Genomic DNA, 22,672 nt, shown 5'->3' on the forward strand with positions numbered 1-22,672 from the left:
TGGTTCAAATTGGATCACTATTCAATATAGCTGCAATAGGAACGATCGGTCGAAAATCCACCTTTAGTATGAAAAACTTTTTTATTTCTAAGATATTTTAACCAAACTCACAAATTGTGTATTCTATGTTGTCCTTTACATCTTCACAAATTTTGGTTCGAATCTGTCCACAATATCATATAGCTGCCATAGCACCGATCGGTCTAAAATCAAGTTTAAGTATGAAAAACTCTTTTGTTTGTTAAGATATCTTAACTAAAAGATAACTAAAGAATATGCATATAAGTTGGTCTCATGCATCCTTACCGAAGTTAGTTCAAATCGGTCCACTAAATCATATAGCTGCCATAGGACCGATCGGTACAAAATCAAGTTTACGTATAAAAAAGTTTTTATTTTTGGAGATGTCTCAATCAAACTCACGAATTGAGTATTTTTAATTGCCCTTTACATCCTTACCAAATTTGTTTGAAATCTGAGCACTATATCATATAGCTGCCATAGGAACGATCGATACGATAGGAACCTTTAATTCGAAAAACTTTTTTATTTTTTAAGTTATCTGTATCAAACTTACAAATTAAGAATCTCGTATCGTCTTATACAAACTGTCTAAATTTAGTTGGAATCAGACCACTATAACATATAGCTGCCATGGGACCGATCAGTCGAAATTCAATCTTTGCGAAAAACTTGTTTCATTGTTTATATACTAATAACTTAGCCGTCTTCAATAGATTTTAACTGTAAACATACTTAACGATAGGGAGTTAATATAGCTTTATATATAAACAAATTTAATAGTTCAAATGACCATCTTTAATGAATATTCTGTCAGTTTAGTTAAAATATCTCAAAAAACAAAAAAGTATTTCATACTAAAACTTGATTTTCCCCGATCGTTCCTATGGCAACTATATGATATAGTCGACCGATTTGAACCAACTTTGGTCACAATGTGTAAGACAATAACAAATTCAAATTCTGTGAGCTTGGTAAGGATATATCAAAAAACACAAAAAAATTTTCATACTAAAGGTCATGCCGCTCTACAAGGAAGTCATAAAAACCAAGAAAAAAATGCATAGATATAAAATGTTATTATATCGCCGTTTCTCCATAGATTTTAATTTATCATATCTTAAGCGACGCTCATTTATTGCAGGTTAAAACAAAATTCGGTATAATATATACAAATTTAAATAAAAATATAAATTAAAAAATAAAAAGAAAAAATCACGAAAATGGGCAATGTGCACTGTGCGCAAAAAGGTTGAGCTTCTTTGTACATAAAAATTACTTTTTGCGCAGTGCCAAACGCCAATTTTCGTTTTTTTTTTTTTAATAATTTATATGTTTATTTAAAATTTTTATATTAAACTGAATTTTGCTCGTCACAAAATTGGGTATCAGAAATTTTGGGGCTAGAAATTGCTTTCGTCACTAGATTTTTACCCCGTGTAGAGGTTTTTTTTTGTGGGATATCAGAAATTTTTTCAATTGCTTTTGCTTTTGACATTCTAACTTTATCATTAATGCAGGCAGATAGTAAAATATATAAATTTATTTGTTGAATTTCTTTCATATTAAAAAAAAAGTTTTTTCTTTAATTATAAAGAAAACTAGGAAAGAAAGGAAAACTCCGCCATCTGCTCGCTTCGCTCGCGTTGCTACAGTCGAGCATACTCGACGGTCGGAGACCCCGTACTTACTATGAAAAAAAAAGTTTTTCATACTAAGACTTGGATTTCGCCCGATCGGTCCCATTACATCTATATGATATAATAGTTCGATCAGAACCAACTTGGGTCAGGATCTATAAGTCTAACTTGAATGCATATTATATTAGTTTGGTTATGATATCTCGTAAATAAAAGGTTTTTTTTACTAAGACGTAATATTAGACCGATCGGTCCAATGACAGCTATAAGATATAGTGGTCCGATTCGAAGCAACTTTGATCAGGATATATAAAACCAAGTTAAATGCATATTGTATTACTTTGGTTGAGATTTCTCATAAAACAAAAAAGTTTTTCACAGTAGAACTTTATTTTCGCCCGTTTGGTTGTATGACAGCTATATGATATAGTGGTCCGATAAGAACCAAATTTTGTCAGGATGTGTAAAACTAACTTAAAAGCATATTCTATCAATTTGGTTAAAATATCTCAGAAAAAAAGGTTTTTCATACTAAAGCCTAATTTTGACCCGATCGGTCCTGTGACAGCTATATGATATAGCGATCCGATTTGAACCAACTTTTAACAGGATATATAAAACCTAGCTAATTGCATATTGTATCAGTTTGGTTGAGATATTTTATAAAAACAAAAAGTTTTTCGTACTAAAACGTGATTTTCGACCGATAGAAAAATGTGTATATTCAGTAAACAGGTAAAATCATCCAAAGCCCTCATATACAAAAAAACGCAACATTTTACGTACTACAACATACTCAAATACAATAAAAATCGTTAGAGCCGTTTTACAACAAATCGCCAAAATGTAAGCTAAAAAACCTTATTCCACCTGTAAAATGTTAACTTATTGCTTTAGAATGAAAATTTAAAGGTACGCCTAAGAGCCACTAAGCACCTTTATTAATGATATATAGAACATATCTGTAGCTTCCATGGTTTGAAAACTGTAGAGGTTTCAATTGGACTTTTGAAGGGGAATGAATCCCCATCATTAGATCCAAGCTTTTTTTTTAACGCTTTGATACAAACAGACATACAACAAACTGACTTCATCACAAATACTCATATAAAATCCTAATAAATTTTCAACATGTACACTAAAGCATATATAGATATAAACAGATCCAAAATAATAAATATAAATGTGAGTTAAATTATTAACTCGTAGGTTTATTAATGATGAAAATATAAGGAAATTAAAAAAGTTGGTAAATTAAATTAACTCAGTTAATTTAACTGCGTCGTATTTCTTTCTGTCTGCTGTTTTTTTCTGCGCAATTCTCTTCTTCTTGCGTCGGCTTAGCAAGTGTTGCTCTATCTTCTGCTATGTCGATAATTCAATATCGGCAAAATACTAAAAATTATCGACTGTTAATGACTGCTGTATTTCGGCTGCTGCTTCTCTGCTGTTATACTGCTGTTGTTGTTTGCTTTATTTCTGCTGTTGTTGTACTATCATATTTAACATAAATAATTTTAATTTAATTTAATTTATTTAATTTGACATTCCTTATACTACAAGTACAAAAAGACTTTAAAGTTATTGCATCATTCACAGAAATTATAAATTTAAATCAATATTTAATTATAATAAATGAAAAATTTACAGGTGCCCTGAATAAATCAACTAAATTAGAATACTCGTAAAATGCATTTCAAAATGATCGTTAGTTGTTAATGCTATTTCTTATGTTAACAAATGCATAGTAAGCTCAAGTTATTCATAGTGTACGAAATTGCAATGGTATTTCGAAAAAACACTCACTGAGTCGTGAATACATGTACAGGTACTCGTGCTCGCACATGTACAACAATTAGCTTACACTTTTATTCATCACAATTTTTGACACATTGCCTGCCACAACTTTTCAGCTGTCCAACTTGCAAGCACTCACTGTTGGCTCTTGCTGTTAGCGTGTCAGCAGCACCAGCAGTAACAACAACAACTGCAACAGCAGCAACAATAATAAAAGCAAGTCAAGCGGGGCAGTGGGACGCCCCACAAAGCTTTTGTGCACACAAATTACCAATGTAATAAGTTGTTGCTGTTGTTGTTTCTATTGCTGCAGTTGTTGCTGTTGTTGTAAGTGATTGCTGCGCGTACTCCCACAACAACAACTATAAGTACAACTACAAAAGCAACAACGGACAACTCTGTTATTAATTCGCATTTTGTCGGCAGCATTTCCTAACGCAAATATTTCATTTTTCTTGTTTTAATGCTTTTGTTTTTATACACCCTGTAGACAAAGAATACCACAACAGGGGCATTATCAATTTGTGGTTATGTTTCTAATTATTTTAATATTGGAAAAGATTCACTTAAATTTTGTAGCCTGTATATTTTATGATGAGCGCATAACAAGCCAGCAATTTATATCGAATTGAGTCTTTATGTAAAGGGTGTCTTTAAGTCGAAGCTTCTCATTCAATAAACGCAAGAGTTGAAGAATTCAAGACTTGCAATAATCTAATTTTTATAGGAGAAGTTAATACATTTTCTTTGGTTTTTTATTTATATTCTTATATTGTAAAACGAAGTTTCATAACGCTAAGGGAACTTTAACTCTTAATAGAGGGTATTCCATGATCGATAAAACTCTGGCATAATTTGCAACTACATATTTATTTTTTTAAGTCAACTCTTGAGCCCCCACTCCTAGTAAGCAAATGGTCGGTTGGAGTGGGAAGCAAATGATCGTTGATCAGAAATGATCGCTTGAGGGTTGGGAAAGCGATTAGAAAAGCTTTTTTGTTGTTGTTGATTGTTGGGGTGTGGTTGTGGCGTTGTTAAACAACTGACCACGTGTTGTAGCTCAATTAAAAGTGAAGCAGCTGATTAAGCAGAATTCTAGTGCAAAAATAGAGTAGATATCGTTTCGCAATATAAAAACGTGACCATCTGCTGAAGATGACCCTGGTCAATCGGTATATAAGAGTGTATTGCAGTCGCATCTATCAAACAGAATGTCGCCCTTGCCCTTGCTATTGCTGCTGCTGCTGCAGCAATCTTGGAATACAGAAGCTATTGACGAGCTCAGTGACGAAGATATTGCAATTAATGCATCCGCAAGCCGGAGTCCTGAGGTTCAGTTGAACTTGTTGCAGGGCGAGCTTCGAAATTGGGGTCCCAGTTTGCCCTTGGATGTTAGCTTCTCTGCGTTGGCCGATATCTGTAACACCATTATCGATCTGAGCATTGTCCGACCTAGAATCACTCCGGATATGTCGCGCATGAATTTTGTTTTGCAACTGGATGCTTGCCGGAATGTAAGTGTGCCCCTTACCAATGCAGAAGAATTGTGGACTACATCCGGATTCTCGCCGAAAAGACCCACTGTCATCTTTATCACCGGCTGGACTTCAACCATCGATAGGTCCAATAGCGGACCTGTGGCCAAAGCCTTTGCCTGCCGCAATGACACCAACTTTATGGTAAGTCTTCCTCTCTGTGAAGTAGTTCTCAATTTCCATTTTTCAACTGACAACTGATTACTAAAAAAAATAATAGAAACTCCCTTAGAGTACATATGAAAAAATTTAAATATTCGTATGTAATATATATTATGTATATATACATAAATCAGTTCACAATACTTTTTTTTTAAATCGAATATCATGAGCTATATGAAAAGCTCGTTGATGCTTGAACATGTTATTTTTACAGTATCTGTGAATCTGTAACTTTAAAATTTTGTAACACTGAACTTGAGGAAATGATTGTTCGTATTTGAAACTAGTTCAGTTTAAAGTAATAAATTATTTCGAAGTTGATGAATAAGATCTTTTCCACTTGAAGATAGATCAGTTTTCAATATCCGAGCTTTATCGATTTCTTAAACGGATTATGTCACAAACAGCGACTGTAATCATCAAAAAATAAATGTTAAGAAATAATCATTATTTTTTAAGTTTTGCTTTTTTTTGCTCAAATTAATGATTATTTCTTGAGTTTTATTTTTTTGCTCAAAAATAACACTAGGCAACAATTTTGGACTTTTTTCTTCTGAATTAAACCAAACCCTCTTTTTTGGATAGATATGGGGCCCCAAACGACGAAAAAAATTTTTTTTTTTCTATAGCAGAGTTATAATTTTAAAATTTTTTAAAATTTGGCGTTTTTTTCTTGCCGTTTTTTTTAAAAGTGCGCCCACTTTTGTCATTATTACTCGAGAATGCCAAAATCGATTTTCAAGAGCTTAATTTATCCTGAAAGTTAATAAATATATACACAGTCTAAGATTTAAGTCAGTAGCTTAAGAGCTATTAATTTTTGAATTAACAAAATGTTTTTTTTAAGCTTTATTTTTTTATTTTTTTGAGATATCCTAACCAAGCTCACAGGAAATCAATTTGCTGTTGTCTTACACATTATTACCACATTTAGTTCAAATCGGATTACTATATCATATAGCTGCCATAGGAACGATCGGTCGAAAATCCATCTTTAGTATGAAAAGTTGTGTTATTTCTTGAGATATATCAACTATTTTTCGTTAACAATTGGAACTAGTTCAGTTCTTAAAATCCGTCAGACTATAACACAAGTTTTATTTTGGATTGTTTCTTAATAGATTTACAATCTAATTTTGAACATTGAACTCTATTAACTGTTAGCTTGTGAGCAGCTGGAATTGGTTTAGTTCCGAAATATTTTTGAAAGATTTTTAGACAGATAGAGTTTTATACCCGTTGTTTAAAAAATAAGTAAAAAGGTATATTGTGTTCGTTGGAATGTATGTAACAGGGAGAAGAAGGCATCACCGACCCTGTAAAGTATATCTATTCTTGATCAGCATCAACAGCCGAGTCGATATAACCATGTGTGTCTGTCCGTCTGTATGAACCAAAGGATCTCAGAGACTATTAGAGGTAGAGTAACCAAATTTGGCACACAGATTTCTATATACCCCACGCAGATCCGCAACCGCAAATCGGGACAAACCACCACACCAACAGTTTTTAATATAATACTTTTTTTTTGGCTAAGTAACGTTATCTATTATTATTATCTATTATCTCACTGATTCGCATCAAGATCGGACTAGCGGAACGGACTAGTGAAATAAGTAACGGGTATCCTATGGTAGGGATCTCGACTATAGCCTTTCCCACTTTTTATTTTAATTGACTGGATTGATTAGCTCGCCCGTTCACAGTTGGAGCAGAACTAGTTCATGTTAAATTCATTATCGTTTCCGGACAGGTGTTGGATGCAGCAAATTTTATACGGACATTCTACACGTGGTCCGCTCTCAACACAGATGAAATTGGACTCTATCTGGCAAAGGCACTGCTTAAATTGAATCGCAGATATGTTACGAATAATGTTCATCTGGTTGGACACAGCTTGGGGGCACAAATAGCAGGTGCCGCGGGCAGGTATTTCAAGGAGCTGAGCGGATCGATGCTGCCTCGAGTGACTGGTCTAGATCCAGCCAATCCCTGTTTCTATGATGGCAATGCGCTGAACGGTGCCGGAAGTGGTGATGCCAAGTATGTGGATCTCATAATTTCCAATCCGGGCGTTCTTGGTACCTCAGAAGATGCTGGCGATGGAAACTTTTTTGTTGAGGGCTTAGTGCCAATTAAATCCGGCTGCAGAGGCCTAGCTGCCATCACCTGTTCCCATCAGCGTGCCGTGGATTACTTTACGGAATCCGTGTATCCCACCAACGAGCGCAACTTTAGAGGAAATCACTGTACTACGCGATTGAGTCTATGGGGAGGCAGAACTTGCAGTAATATTAGAACGGCCGTCATGGGCTATGCGGCTGATAAGAAGGGTCTCTTCTATGTGGACGCTAACGAGGAAGAGCCCTATGGCAAGAATGTCAAACTGGAAACCTTTACGCCCACCGACAGCATTTGTGGTGCATGCAATCCGGAAAACTAATGGGGATCATCCAATTGAATGTACTTCATCAAATGTATCAATATTATATCAGCTCTTGAGAGTGAACATTAAGTCAATTTGGTTTATTTTAAACAATGTAGTGCAGAAAACCTTGCCTATAATGAATACATATTCAAAATGATCTCTTAGTTAAAACAGTTAAGGTATGTTTTATATAAGAATATCTGCAAAGATTCGTTTAAATTATTTTAATTCAATACTCTTTGAGTATTTCTTGTGATGGAAGTTTGCCTGAAATTTTTATAGGTATATTTAATGATAAAGTGATTGTAGCATTTGTTATTTATTTTCAACGGCATCCATTGAAAAAGATTAATCTAAAAATCGGACAAATAAACAAGAAATTAGAAGGCTTAAAGTATAATATTTTCATCTAAGACTCATTTCCACAGGGTGTTATGTAACCGAAACTGCAATTTATCAACTATCAGATATTTGTCAAATCATGTCATAAATTGTTTTTAAATACGTGAGTATGGGAATTGCACTTCTTAATGATATTCAAATATATAACAAATTGGTAGAAACAGCTTGGAGAACACTCTTTATGTAAGGAAAGTAAAAATATTTTTAAGTATTCGTATATGTAAATGATATTCATAAATAAATATGAATATCTCTATTTAAATTTTCAAAATTAGTAGTTTGCTGTTGGATAGGGTATCTTAATGTATTCATATGCTCGTGCTGTGATTGGGAAATTTTAGTGACTGCGCTGATGTCAACCAATTCTTTGTGACGTCTTTATTTCAGGCTCTTGGAATGGATCGACAGTACGTCTGCAGCATAGTAATACATCAATTAATATGACATGGTCGTAGTCGCCGATCATTTTACGTATAGCTTAACGTGTGTGTGTGGGGAAACATACACTACGATTTGAGTAGGTATTACGGATTTTGATATAAGCCTTGTCAATCAATCTATCAATCTCGCTGATGCTTTAAACGTAGTCAGTAGATGTGAAGAGTCAAGGAAACATGATATAGTTCATAACGCGGCAAAGCTGTTGTTGATATTATATTACACTAAGCTACAAAAAAGGTTCACTACGGCAATTAAATAATATGAACAGAAAAAAAAATAAACTTTTAAAATCAAGAGCATTCATCTTAAGTATTTAGTTCTTAAAATAAGAAAAGTTTAAGACCATATTACAAATATTAAACTTGAAATTGATTAAAAACTGACATATAGTATTGTTAATTTTTCTTCCAGAAATATTTTTAAGGTACTTGTTGATACATTTTACACATGAATAACATAGCTCATTAGTTTGAGAATACCGACTGCATCTTTGAATAAATGAAGTTTTTCTATATTTTTGCCTTATTATTATTTATACCCTCAGGTTTCGCTGAAATCAGTGTTTGAACTGTACGCCACGAGCACGACTTCTGTTTTGTGTCGAATGCCTTGGTTTTTTTTGTAATTTTTTTTAAAAATCAACCATTGCCCAAAATCAACATTAACTGCAATTATAGTTCTTATCAACAGCTTTAAGTTTCGATTTTGTCAAAATTCAAAAATGTTTTGGCATATCGATCCCTATTTGCATAAATAACGTTAGTGCAATTTTTCTGAAATTTGTTTTTTGGTGCAAATATGTTCATAGTTACCAACCGCATCTGCACACTAATTATTTAATTTGTATTGTATATATTTACGAAGATATTAACCTGTCAATTTCAACGTAAGTGACAAACTACATATGAAACACGACACACGATTAATCAAAATTACTCTCTCCTGTTCTTTTTTTATTTTTTGATGTAAATTTTAAGAATATTTATTCTTACAATAAAAGCATTTATAAAAATAACTTGATCTAATGCGAAATGTTCTCAAAACCAAGATGTGTTTTCCTACTATAAAAATTGTATGTTCTCGACGAAATTTTTAGACCAAAGTTCTTTGTTTTGAGCCCAAAATCCTGATTTTAGAGCATTTATTTATCAGTGTACTGATTAAATACAAATAATTTTAATATCATTATAAATAGATACAAATGAGACTTTAGTAATGCTGCTAGGTAGGGTAGGGTACTCCCAGTTCATCTATATACTACATACTATATATACTTTTAATTTCTTTATGGAGCTGAGTAGAACTGTGAATTTCGATAAGCTTTGTTATAAACTAAGCCGCAATTGTTGTTTGTTTGTTTTGCTTCGAGTTTTCTATTATTTTTTTTATTTGTTTTTTTAATTATTTTGTTTCGGTTCGATGTAGATTTCAATTCTATTAGTATTTAAATCAGATGCAGATGAAATTTGAGAGTGCAATGTGAAAGGCCTCGAAACAGGGGCAAAGGCGATGATGGAGGCGAAGTTAAGTGAGTGATAATGTAGAATCTAATTAAGAGACAAGTGCACCTTATCTGATCGATTTGATGCGAATGAAATACACCCATATGGTCACAGTTCGAATATTGCCATATACTCACACTCTCACTCGCATTCGCATTGCCACTCACAATCGCATTCGCATTCAGATTCGCACTCACACTCGCTTCTATGTTTTCTAAAGGGGCAGTATAAATACTTGGGTCGCACAATTTCCGGCATTCACTGTGATTGTGACAATTGTCTGGAATGGATCAGAGGCTGAATTTGATTGGACTGTTGCAGCTGCTGTTACTTGCCACATCTGGCAATGGCCTTGAGTGGACTGTTCCCGATGTCGTTAGCTCTATAAAGAATGTCGGCAGCTCCATTATCGATCCCAAGCTGCTGCCTACACCACAAAGTCTGCTCGAGGGTAGTAAACAGCTGCTGGTTGGTTTACCCTTCGAGTATGTTTCCTCCTCCATCAACTACATATGTAAGTAGCAATTGATATCCAAATCCATCATGGTTAACATATGCATTACTCTTCAGGCTCCCAGGCGCTTAGCTCCAATAAGATCAAGTCCAAATTTACGCCGGACATTACAAAGATGAACTTTCAACTGCGCACTGCCTGTGTCCGGACCAGTTTTCCCCTTCTGGAGGCGGAAAAAATGTGGAACAGTCCATCATTTGATCCCACTAAACGTGTTGTCATTCTGGCTACCGGCTGGACAACTCAAGTTAATGATACTGAAACTATTGATAAAATGGCACAGGCCTACAATTGTCGTGGCGATTCTAACTTTGTGGTGAGTCATCTTAAAATTTTTCAAATTTACAGGGTATTTTTGCAGCTTATAGGAACGACATTTCCATTTTAATATGCAAAGCGAAGCTTCAGAGTCGCATACAATTTTTTTTTTTTCTAAATACTTTCCACTTCTGTTTCTAATATATATTTTTATCTTGTCACACTCCCTAAACGAATTTCGTGATCACTTCTAAAAAATACGAAATTGTTTAATTATAAAGTAATTAAATCGAATTCTAAATCGAGTTGATTTCCTTCTCCAAAACGTTTAAGCTGTTAACAGCTCAGAGACAAGGTCGACACTAAGTCATATTCAATGTCAAGGTTTATGTTGCACTTTTTGATAACATTTCAACCTCATCATGTTTAATCTGTAGCAATTAAGTACGTAATTCTATAGTATAGGTAATTTGACGACTTTCAATCATCTATAAATAGTTTATGTCGCAAGTAAAACAGCTTTTCAGATGTACCCAAATTGGGAGTAAAAGTTGTCACTCGAGTTTTCAGAGAGTGACTGACAGATTTTTTGATAATTTAGTCTAAGCTGTTAATCTGATTACGTGTATAAAGATACATTTCTGATTGGTGTAATTGATGACAATCCCTGAATGTGATGCACAAATGACATCGAGATCAATTTCTCATCTATGGGAGGAGATTTGTCAAATATAAATTGTATATAATATAACAGAACTATTTTTTATACCGAGTCATGTGTTGTCGCGTTTCGGCCACTGTGCAAATTTGCTTATATTAAAATTTTTGTTGACAACAAATTTCTTCTTATAACCAACCAACGTGGATGGCCAACTAGATCATAGTATTTTAATTCAAAGCTGACACTTGATTTGTAAAAATTGACGGGCTTAAAACTTCTCGAAATAATATATTCATCACACCATTTATAAGGTGTTGCCTGTTGTTGTTACTGTTGCCCATTGAAAATTAATAAATAGGTATATGCTTAAATTAAATACAAACTAAAATAATTTCGATTACTGTTCATTCTCTATTAGTTCCTCAATTGAAAACTTTTAATTTGTTATAGGCCTTGGATGCTGCCAGCTTTGTGGATACCTTATACTCGTGGTCGGCCTTTAACACGGATGAAATTGGCTTGCATCTGGCCCACGGATTGGTCAAACTCTTGGATGTGGTGAGCGTGGATAAAATTCATTTAATTGGACACAGTCTGGGAGCGCATATTGTGGGCGCAGCTGGCCGTTATATGCAGCAATTGACTGGGAAAATGGTGCCGAGGATTACGGGTCTGGATCCGGCCAAGCCGTGCTTCAACGAGGGTGAAACTCTGTCGGGTTTGCTGCGTGGCGATGCCACATTTGTCGATGTCATTCATAGCAATCCGGGAGTGCTAGGCAAACGTGATCCCATGGGTGATGTTGACTTTTATCCCGGTGGATTGTCAGCACTGCCTACGGGCTGTATAACCGTTACCTGTGCGCACGCACGCGCCTGGGAGTATTTCGAGGAGTCCATTTATCCGGGCAACGAACGGAACTTTATGGCCATACGTTGCAGCTCCATTCAAGGCTTGCGCAAAAATAAATGCGTTGGCGATGATTATCCCATGGGAATCGCAGCGCCGCCTAGCCTGAAGGGCAACTATTTTCTGGACATCAATGCTGCCAAACCCTATGGCAAGTTGAGTTCCAGTCAACGCTCTGCACGGCTGTTAAACTGCGGAGAATGTGCTTGATCTGAAATAAGAAGAAATCGATAATACCAAAATATCAATTTTAATCTGCTTTGAAAATGGCAAAAAATACCAATTAATTACAATTTATATACTAATTTAAGCTTTAGTAATAGAGATATCTAAAGAAAAATTAAGGAAGCGCTAAAAACTTATTTCCCTCACCGATTTTTAAGTAGCTAATGCTCCTACAACTACAAATTATAAAGATAAATACGTGTGTATGCACATATGATTATTTTTATAATTTTTGTGGCATTTTGCAAATTTTTTAGTTGGTCTGGTCTTGGTCCGTTAAGCCTCTAAATAAACTTAACATATTAAACGTTGACAATTCAATTAATTTTTGTTGATAATGCCTAAACAAGTAATAAGTGGTCGACTAAAAATATTACCTGTTAAAACAATTGGCTTCCCTGTTTACGCTTTGATTTCTTTAAGAAAGTCTGTGTTACATAAGGGTTTATATTTTCTAAAACGCAAATGATTCTGGAAATCTTAATGCTGTATACAGCTAAGATACTCGTACACAAACATTTTGACAACAGGGTATAAAAGACTGAGTGACAAAACAATTTATTGTGGAATAGAGGCCACCGCGTAGATTGCCACAAGCTTCTAGGCGCCAGAGTACAGTGAAGCCCAGCGTTTGTGGCCAGGCATGAACAGCGTACATGACCGCTAATTGACAAGGTCAACCAGGCCAAGAGGGGAATGTCGAGAGAATGTTGTAATGCGATCTGCGAGACAAAAGGAACAAATCCTGTTCATTAACATCACTTAAGAGACGATGGATTCTCACTAAGCCAACTTTACCTTGACAATTGATATACGGAGTGACGTTTAATTGTGCAATGACATTAACCGAATCTACAACTTAATCATACGTATTCAAACTCTCAAATTGACTACACAAGGATTGTTAAATAAATGAGTTTATAAACAAATATTTGGAGTTTCCAAGATAAATAACATTTGAGAGCTTTCTTAAAAAAATTGTTATATTCACTGAGCACCCAGCACTAAACAATTATTAATTTAAGTTAGTTAAGCTATTCAAACTAATTCTAAATTCCGTTTACACTAGAAACCAGAAATATTAAGTTGAAAAAACCAGCTGTCAGTAAATTGCTGGACGTATGATATAGATTCCACTCTCATTAAGTTTTTCCTACTGTTAAATTTAGGATTTTTACTACCACTAAATTATTAGTAAGTTGGATCTTGGAGTGATTCTAATCGCTTAATATATTACTATCGAGAAAATTAGAAAAAAATAAAAATTATGAGTTGGGATTTTCACTGCCACTATATTATAAGCTGTGATTTTTCTCACCTCTAATTATTACGTTGAGAATTTATTACAAGCTTGCTGTAATTTATCAAAAGTAGCTAAAAGTTCACTGTAGCTCAGTTTACTAGCGGGTTGAAAAATGTTTTTTATAAAAATGTAAGTATATTTACAAGGGATTAGACTTTTGACTGTTTAAATATATTTGCCGTTAATGATATAGGCAATCACATTTAACTTTGTTGCGCTGCCGCTCGCTTTGACTTGGTGACCACTGTGCCACAGTACCGTGCCACACCGTATTGCAATACAGACAATATATTGTCCCCTTCACCAACAGAGCCAACATGACAAATGACTCACCCGTTGCGATCTGAGCTTAGCTCTCTGTCTGTCCGTCTGTTTGTCAGTTTGTCTGGTGGAGATTAAGCTTAAGCAGTCAGCGGCAAGTTTCCGCCGAGTCAGCAGCGAGGCGAGGAAATGATCCATCAAGCGTGTGAGTTATGTGTAATTTGGCAACTTGCCACCATGCCGAGATGTGGTATGGGGGTTGTCGGATGAAGGGGGCTAGGGCGTAGCCTCCTCCCCCTTCAGCTTACAAAATGATGATACATTTTTAGCAAAATTACCAAGTATTTTATTTCAAGAGGGAAAACTTAAATTAGGTGCTTTCAGAATTATACTTAATACTATCGCAGCTCAAAAAATATCTAGGCTGCAAACCACCAACATTTTTTATGACTGTGACTAATATGAAGATCGCAGCCTGTTAACAGCAGTTTTGGCATCTGCTGAACAAATTCTTACTGTAACCCTTTGATTTTGTTTTTGTGCGTGATTAAGAAAAATTAAAAACAAAGATTACGAAGCATCCAAAATAACAACAAAAATTTAGAATGTAGCAAAATTTTATATTTGATAAAAAAAATATTAATAAAACTAAATTAAAAATAAAAATTATATCTTGACTGGTCTGAACCGGGAAGTGATCCGCCGACCTCTTGAGCCTGAGTCTAACACATCGTCCTCTGCGACACTTTGCCACTTAGTCCGCGGCCTGCCTAAATACAATTAAATGTAAATTTAAAATAAACCTCGAATTTAACGCACTTTCAGGTCGAATTTTCCAAAACACTGTCTTATCTCAAGATGAAGTTATCTTAGGTATGTTGTGTGTGTACAATGCTCAGTCAGTGAATGAATGAGGTCGAGCAATTTGATATATATATATATATAGGTAGAAGATAACCCTATATAAAAGTACATAAAAAGTAAAACATGTCTACCCCCTTCAACTCATCCTAGCTACGCCCTTGGCACGGGGGGGGCCCGGTGATGAGCATTTTGGTGCTTCTGGCTTTTGCAGATGCCGTCAATGACGCGGCTGCTCGTAAAATGCTGTAAACTAGTTGACCCTGGTCAAGAATCGTACGTTCAAAGTGGTTTAATAAACTGCAATTACCTCGTTCGTCTTACCAGCTTTATTAGCTGGTTTTGTTTATCAGCTGACCAAAGCGAGGCCAGGGCAACCCCCACCTGCAGTTAGTACGATTTATTTTGTGGATTCTTGACTTGACGAGACGCCCCCCCGTCGGTGGTGCAATGCGGCAATGCAAAATTGCGATAAATAGAGAACGTTGCGTGCTTTTTGAGATCATTCACAATTGTCACAGCACTTGAAGCAGCACAGGCAACAACCACAGCCAGGATATTCAACAGGATCACAACAGCATCACAACAAGATGAAATTGTTTATTGTACTCAGCGCTTTAATTGTTTGCGCCTCTGCTGGAATTATACGCAGCAGCGGCTGGAGCTCGAGTCCTTGGGGCAGCAACAGTGGCTGGAGCTCGAATCCCTGGGGTAGCAGCAGCAGCAGTGGCTGGAGCTCGAATCCCTGGGGTAGCAGCAGCAGCAGTGGCTGGATCTCGAAACCTTGGGCCAGCAGCAGCGGTGGCTGGAACAGCGGCTGGTCCTCATCCCAGCCCAAGATTATAAAGGTGATCAAAATTGGCGGTGGACACGGAGGAAGTGGCTGGAATAATGGCGGTGGCTGGAACAATGGCGGTGGTTGGAGCAATGGCGGTGGCTGGTCCGATGCCAGCGGTTGGTCTGGTGGCAGTGATGGCTGGAGCAATGGTTGGTCAGGTGGCAGCAGTGGTTGGTAATAAGCAAATCTGACCGGGATCACTCCTCACAGTTTGCAATTATTTTGAATTTATTTTTTATACATCTACATATGCATTAGTCTGTATATATGTAGTAAAAATACGTTTTTTTTCAATATTTTTTTTTTTTAATTTCAATTAAAAGTTTTAAGCAAATACAAATTGCATGTAAATGAAGCAACAGCTCCCATGATTTTTACTTCAACTTGGATGGGATGATTGACGAGCATTCTCTAGCCACGTTCGGTTAGCCATATTTCATATTCGAGCAATAAAAACAAAACGCAACTACAGCAGCAGTTGGATATAAACAAACTCTTTATCGTTCGAGCTATATTCTTAGATATTATCACAGAAATATAAATATTTTTTATTATATTTTATCTATATAAGCTGATAGATATTACTCGATCGGTTCGTCTTGTCGAAGTCAAACTGTGCTGTATTCAAATAGATGTACAACTTGATTTTTACGATGAGGCGTCTTGTTTGCCATCTATGTTTGCCTGGGAACGATAACAAGATTGAGAGACGCTCCACGAGAAGGGGAGGATACAACACTTGCCCGAACTTGACGGCGAGCTGTAGATATGCATTTCTGTTGTTGTTTGTGTTGTTTTGTGCTCTCATTGATCTCGAAATTCACATTAATGCATTTTTTGAATTATGACCCATAACAATTAAAATGCTAGCTTGCTAGCTCTGTAATTATTGCCAATACTCGTACTTTGTGCATTCACAATCTTCAGTTCGAGGAGACTCAGTTGCTGCTCATCACTGCGAGCTTTGAAATGGCACAGTGTGACCAGATGGTGTCATAACTTTTACAATTCAATTGCACTTTTTACGCCCGTCGTTTTAGTATCTTATGATAATTAGAAGAATCTCTAAGTTGTCTGTGTGAATAAGTCATTAAGACAACCTTTGGACCGACGAGCTTCCGGGCTTGAATCTCCCATATGAAGCATGAGGAGCGAAGACTTTAGCCGAAGACTATCTATTTCGGTTTATAGCGTCTAATTAAAATAGTAATTATATACTATATAGTAATTGAGTTCGATTAATTTCAAAGATATCAACCAAGAGATATCCTGTAAATAGTTCCCTTATCTCTAAAACATTTTTCAGCAATTCGATATTCATTTCTAAATGGATTTATGTGTACTACAACTGGATATTTATAATATGCTTCGAAAGTATATTAAATAAATAAATCTAAATCTAAAAAAAAATAAAAAATATACAGCTGTTATGGAAATATTTTCTAGGCTTAATCTGACGATGTCGTTAAAAAATTAATTTTGACTGCTACTACAATTACAGCATAATTATTAAAAGAAACTAGTCGGAAAGGCTAAAGTCGAGTATGGCATGCTGGTCGCAGTATAATGGTTTGGGCCATAATGGCGGATTTAGGCGTTGGAAACCTGGTTTTTATTGATGGCATAATGGATAAGAATATGTACCTTCAATTATTAAAGGATAATTTGCTCCAAAGCGCCGAAAATATGGGCACACGGAGTACTTTAAAGTTCTACCAGCCCAGTGGCCGAAAACATAAAGCGGGCATTGTGCAGTCCTGGTTAATGTGGAACTGCCCTCATGTGATGAATCCACTAGTCCAGGCACCTAATCTCAATGTAATCAAGAATTTTTCAACAAATTTTTGATCTGACTATTCGAAAAGAGACGATACTGTTGGAGGGATGGGCAAAACTCACCAGCGGAAGCACCGGAAACTTGAATTTTCATTTATTTTCTTAAAAACTGTGGGTGTGGTGGTTTATTTGCGATTTGCGGGGAGGAGGGGGGCGTGGCCAACATTTAAAACAAACTTGATCTGCGTGGGGTCTATAGAAATCTGTGTTCCAAAATTTGGTAGCTCTACCTCTTATAATCCCTGAGATCCTTTTATTCATACAGACGGACAGACGGACGGACGGACAGACTGACGGACATGGCTATATCTACTCGGCTGTTGATGCTGGTCAAAAATATATATTCTTTATGGGATCGGAGATGCCTCCTTCTCCCTGTTACATAAATTCCAATTAAGTAAAAAACTTGTTTTAAAAATAGATAAACGTATTTTATGTATTGATAACTGTCTGTTAGCGGAGGCCTACCTCTAACGCAAAAAACTAAATAGAGGCCGATTTACCATGAATTTAGAGGTAAGAATAAATTGTCGGTCTCAACTATTCTTTTTTAAATTGAATTTAAAACATAATCACTTTTGTCAAGTTTCCTAGAAGCTTCAATAAAAATGTTCATTTTGCATTAATTTTAAAATTCAATTAAAAAGAGAAGTCTCAAAATTGATTTTAGACTTATGATCTCTTGGGCAAACCTACTTAGAATTTGTCGTAGATTACGATTTTGACAATCGCTTTGTCGCGAAAAAAATTTACCCACTCTAGTAGATAGACAGCGAGGTTGTTTGTTCTACGATCTAGTTGTTTCAATAATTGTTAAAGTTATTTTGAATAATTATATTCACTAATTATAGAATTAATCGGGTACTAACATTTACATTATTTCGGAATTTATCTAAAGATTAAGTTGCATAACAATGCTTGTTTTCGCTAGTATTAGTTGCTATTTACTTTGACTTTGACTTTGGCTTTAATCAAATTACTAAATTATAAAGCAGACATAAAAAAGTTTAATGGAAAATTGAGTTACCGGACGCACGCCAAAGAAAACGTTTCTTTCCTGTTATTTGTAGCACTTTGTGCCCACTGTGCAGGTGTACAATGTGCATGCATCGCATATTTTTTTGAATGATTTGAACTGTTGTCTTTGGTTGACTCGGTTGAGGTCGCTTCATGGACTTGGCTATGGGTTATTTGTGGCTGACACGACGTCGCGTTGTAATATATGGCAAGTAATTCACTTGAGCAGGCAACTGCATAGATCTGCGTTTGAGTTTGAGTTTGGGTTTGAGTTTTGGTTTTGGTTTTGAGTTCGCGTTTTGAATTTGATTTTAGCTTTGAGTTTGCGTTTTATATTTGTTTGTTGTGTTTGTGTTTGCACAACAACTGACATTGAACTAGTCGAATGTGTGTGTGTGTGTGTGTGTGTGTGTGTGTTTGTGAGTGTAGAGTCGTGTAACAACACACACACTTGTCTGGCACTTGTATTGCATGTGAAGACCAAAAAGTTTTAAAAAATGTAGAATTATCAATTTAATTATGCAGAATCAAAAAAAAAAATGCGAATGAAAAATTACAGAATTTAAATTGTAAATTGTAAGACAAATTGTTAGGCGCTTTGGCTAAATGTGTTGCCGCAAAATGCTTGTAATTAATGACAATGCAATGGCTCAGCAGTTTACAAGTGTTTAATACTTGTTGTTTGTTGTTGGCTCGGTGGCGTATGCGCGATATTCTCAGCATAAGCATTGCGTATGCGCCGCGTGTGCCGCACTTGAGACACTGTGCACTGCAGTGTGCACTGCCACTTGACTTCTCAAGTCGATTCGCAATTCTCAATTCGGAACTCTCAATACTCGATTCACAATTCTCAGCCTTCCGAGAATAGCCTTTGGGAACGTCGCTTGGGAATGACGATACGAGGCGTTCGCCCCCGCATTGATTTAGTTTCATGCCCAATCTGTGTGTGTTTGGGAGCACCATGACTCAGCTGAAGTTACCTCCGATTGTTGCTATAAAAAGGCCGTGCTGGGCCTGGTAATGGCATCAGTGGAGTTAAGCTTCTAACAGCACCAACAACCAACAATCAACAACCAACAGTTCTACAACAGTTCCTCATCCAAAGGATCCTCCAGTTCAATATGCGCTACGCTCTGCTTTTCGTACTTCTTTGCGGCCTCATGTTCGCCTTTACCTCGGCTGGGCTTCTCGGTGGAGGTGGCGGCGGTGGTGGCGGCGGTTATGGCGGTGGTGGCGGTAAAGGCGGCGGCGGTGGCCAAGGAGGCGGTTATGGCGGAGGCAAGGGACAAGGACATGGACAAGGCGGTGGCTGGCAGAAGAATGGAGGCGGCAACGGCGGTGGACAGGGATGGCAAAAGAATGGAGGCGGCGGCGGTGGTGGCGGTGGATACGGTGGCGGCGGCGGCGGTGGCAAGTCCCTTGCCGGCAATCGCGGCAGCTCCGTCTCCTGGCAAGGCGGTAACTCCGGCGGTGGCAAGCACGGCGGCGGTGGCGGTGGAGGCGGTGGCAAGCACGGCGGTGGTGGTGGCGGTGCATACGGCGGTGGCGCCGGCGGTGGCAAGCACGGTGGTGGCGGCTGGTAAATTCCAACAAAATCCGCTATCCCCAAAAATCCCAATTCACTCAGTAAACGAGAACTGCAAGACGAAACGAAACTTAAATACTCCGGCTGCTCCTCCGGTTGAAATGTGTTCCACGGCATAGATATAGAGTTCGAGGCGTTAGCCAATGTTCCCCTTATCCGGAACAAGTGCTATAATTTTTTTTGTTTTTTTTTACTAGTTACACCCAAAGTTTCTCAAGTCTTCCTCTTTTCCTCAACTTTTAATTGTACTAATAAAGAATCGTTTATTTTGCTTAAAAAAAAACTTTACAAGTTGTTTTTATTTCTGCTGCTTTTTCTTATAGCTATGAAAACAATTCCTAAGATTTATAATTAGCAGTGCAAAGAAGTCAAGCAATATAAAAAAAAATTAAATCCACAATTTTACAGGAATACTAAATCTAAAACAAATCAAATTTATGGTTCATCCTTAAGACTGTCCAATATAAAATACCTATTGTCTGAGAAAGGCAAGTGTTTAAATATAAGCGACAAATCGAATACTGTAGTGATAAAATTTGTTATGGGAAGATTGATATATCTTGGTATTCCTTATAGAGTACTGTGGTTATATTTATTATAGAATTGAAAATCATTATAATCGAATATTAATTGAGCACGGATCTTTTATAATAGTTGCAACAAACTTTGGATTAATTCAGAACTGAATAATGTTTTTGATTTTGTATTTTAGAATTCATTCTAAGTTGCAATAAAAGTTGTTGACCAGAGCAACAAGGTTTTCAGACTGACTACACTGCTATCTTCGTAGATCCATCTGTATAATATTCAAAATCTTTAAGTACCTCTTAACTTTGTTGACTTCCTTTCGTTGATTGTGATTGGTGCAATTCGGACATTTTGTTTTTTTTTATAAAATATAGCGATTTTGTATGTATCCACTGAAAATTTAATCTCTACACGATTCTTCCTGAAAGGTTACAGACGTCTCTTTCAAGTAGAAAGCTGTGCATGATTTAACTTAGAAATTCATATTTGAACTTGTTTTTTCACTGAACTCTCGCAGTCGTAATTCTAGCAATTTATTCTTACAATTTCATGATTGACAAATTTAAAAACTTCGAACGCAATCGATTTATTCAGATCGAGCTGAGTTTGCCAAGCATTGAAGGTACTTGACAAGCTGTTGTAGATAATTGAAAAAGGTTTTTATAATTCACATTATTGTAAAAAATTTATTGGCAGATTTAAAAAACAAAAAAAAAAAATGGGAGTGTTATAGCATAAGAATTGTTAAATTTATGAATATGTACAGTTTGCAGTTCCTTGTGTAATGTCGCCTCAGTGTTTCGTTATCGACAGAGTATTACCAGCTCCAGCCGGAGGACCAACCTCCGTTGCCACCACCACCACCGCCAGACTTCCAGCCGCCACCACCACCGCCGCCAGACTTCCAGCCGCCTCCACCACCGCCGCCAGACTTCCAGCCGCCACCGCCACCGCCGCCGGACTTCCAGCCGCTGCTGAGACTCGACAAAGCTTGGGATTTCCAGCCGGATAAGCTGGACAAGCCACTAGACCAACCAGCACCACCACCGCCGGAGCCTAACTTCCAGCCAGAGCTGCTGCCGCCGCTGGGCCAGCCACCGCCTCCACCACCGCTTTTCCAGCCGCTGCCGCCGGAGGACCAGCCACCACCGCCGCCACCGCCGCCGCTTGATGGCCAGGAGCTGATGCTTATCTTACTGGGCCAGGCAGAGGCGCTGCCACCGCCGGATGACCAGCCACCGCCGCCGCCGCCGCCACCACCTGATGACCAGCCGCCACCACCGCCCGCACTTTTCCAGCCGCCACCGCTGCCAGAGGAGCTCCATCCACCGCCGCCAGCACCGCTAGGCCAGCCCACGGAGCCACCACCAGATGACCAGCCACTGCTGCCACCGCCACCAGCACTGCTCCAGCCATGTGGCTTGGCATTGGCACAGACGCTGAGCACTGTCAATAGACCAAAAAGAACCGGACGTCGTATCGATTGCATTTCTGCTCCTGTTGTTGTTGTTGCTGTTGTTGTTATTGCAGTAGTTGTTGATGCTGCTGCTGCTGCTGTGCAGTAACTAATTTTCAACTGGGCGCACTCTCAGCTATTTATACCGCCAGCCAGAGTGCTGCGCATCTAAGATTCTAGCCGTCGTCGTTCAGGTCGTCGTCGTCATCGTCATCATTATCATTAACATCGTCATCATCATCATCATCATCGGCATCATCGTAGTCGCCGCAATGTAATCAGATGTAATTGCCAAATCTGCTTAACTGGCCGTTCAGCTCGTTTCGATCTTGGCTTCGTACGCTTTAGGCCCTCATTTTGCCAACTTTCAATTTCGTACGCTTTGTTGTCCTCCCCTCCCCTCCCTCCTGCCCCCATCGTTGCTGCCCTGCAGACCCAATTGAAGCGCAGCTCCAGTTGTCCACCTGACACAAAATTCTTTGGGCTCTTTGA

The 22,672-nt window shown here is 37.3% G+C and overlaps 4 protein-coding genes across 4 annotated transcripts; all 4 read left to right on the plus strand.

The window, feature by feature from the left end:
• Positions 1 to 4,655: 4,655 nt before the first annotated feature.
• LOC117793292 (phospholipase A1) lies at positions 4,656 to 7,670 on the plus strand. The gene is made up of 2 exons (XM_034633580.1): positions 4,656 to 5,137; positions 6,909 to 7,670. Exons 1-2 carry the CDS (start codon positions 4,670 to 4,672, stop codon positions 7,596 to 7,598), a joined length of 1,158 nt encoding a protein of 385 aa, XP_034489471.1. The 5' UTR covers positions 4,656 to 4,669; the 3' UTR covers positions 7,599 to 7,670.
• Positions 7,671 to 10,185: 2,515 nt separating this feature from the next.
• Positions 10,186 to 12,816, plus strand: LOC117790155 (vitellogenin-1). The gene is made up of 3 exons (XM_034629472.1): positions 10,186 to 10,442; positions 10,499 to 10,758; positions 11,812 to 12,816. The coding sequence occupies exons 1-3, from the start codon at positions 10,214 to 10,216 to the stop codon at positions 12,478 to 12,480; spliced, it is 1,158 nt and encodes a 385-aa protein (XP_034485363.1). The 5' UTR covers positions 10,186 to 10,213; the 3' UTR covers positions 12,481 to 12,816.
• A 2,630-nt stretch (positions 12,817 to 15,446) lies between these two features.
• Positions 15,447 to 16,251, plus strand: LOC117790164 (uncharacterized transmembrane protein DDB_G0289901). Its single transcript, XM_034629484.1, has one exon. It carries the CDS (start codon positions 15,511 to 15,513, stop codon positions 15,934 to 15,936), a length of 426 nt encoding a protein of 141 aa, XP_034485375.1. The 5' UTR covers positions 15,447 to 15,510; the 3' UTR covers positions 15,937 to 16,251.
• A 3,400-nt stretch (positions 16,252 to 19,651) lies between these two features.
• Positions 19,652 to 20,223, plus strand: LOC117782852 (ctenidin-1). The gene has a single exon (XM_034619914.1). It carries the CDS (start codon positions 19,733 to 19,735, stop codon positions 20,192 to 20,194), a length of 462 nt encoding a protein of 153 aa, XP_034475805.1. The 5' UTR covers positions 19,652 to 19,732; the 3' UTR covers positions 20,195 to 20,223.
• Positions 20,224 to 22,672: the final 2,449 nt, after the last annotated feature.

This window comes from Drosophila innubila, chromosome X (genome assembly GCF_004354385.1).
Source record: "Drosophila innubila isolate TH190305 chromosome X, UK_Dinn_1.0, whole genome shotgun sequence".
Taxonomy (NCBI): domain Eukaryota; kingdom Metazoa; phylum Arthropoda; class Insecta; order Diptera; family Drosophilidae; genus Drosophila; species Drosophila innubila.

Coding starts and splice junctions, on each gene's coding strand:
- LOC117790155 (XM_034629472.1), top strand. CDS start 10,214: ATGGATCAGAGGCTGAATTTGATTGGACTGTTGCAGCTGCTGTTACTT. Junction 10,443..10,498: donor CTCCTCCATCAACTACATAT/GTAAGTAGCAAT, acceptor ATTACTCTTCAG/GCTCCCAGGCGCTTAGCTCC. Junction 10,759..11,811: donor GTGGCGATTCTAACTTTGTG/GTGAGTCATCTT, acceptor AATTTGTTATAG/GCCTTGGATGCTGCCAGCTT.
- LOC117793292 (XM_034633580.1), top strand. CDS start 4,670: ATGTCGCCCTTGCCCTTGCTATTGCTGCTGCTGCTGCAGCAATCTTGG. Junction 5,138..6,908: donor GCAATGACACCAACTTTATG/GTAAGTCTTCCT, acceptor GTTTCCGGACAG/GTGTTGGATGCAGCAAATTT.
- LOC117782852 (XM_034619914.1), top strand. CDS start 19,733: ATGCGCTACGCTCTGCTTTTCGTACTTCTTTGCGGCCTCATGTTCGCC.
- LOC117790164 (XM_034629484.1), top strand. CDS start 15,511: ATGAAATTGTTTATTGTACTCAGCGCTTTAATTGTTTGCGCCTCTGCT.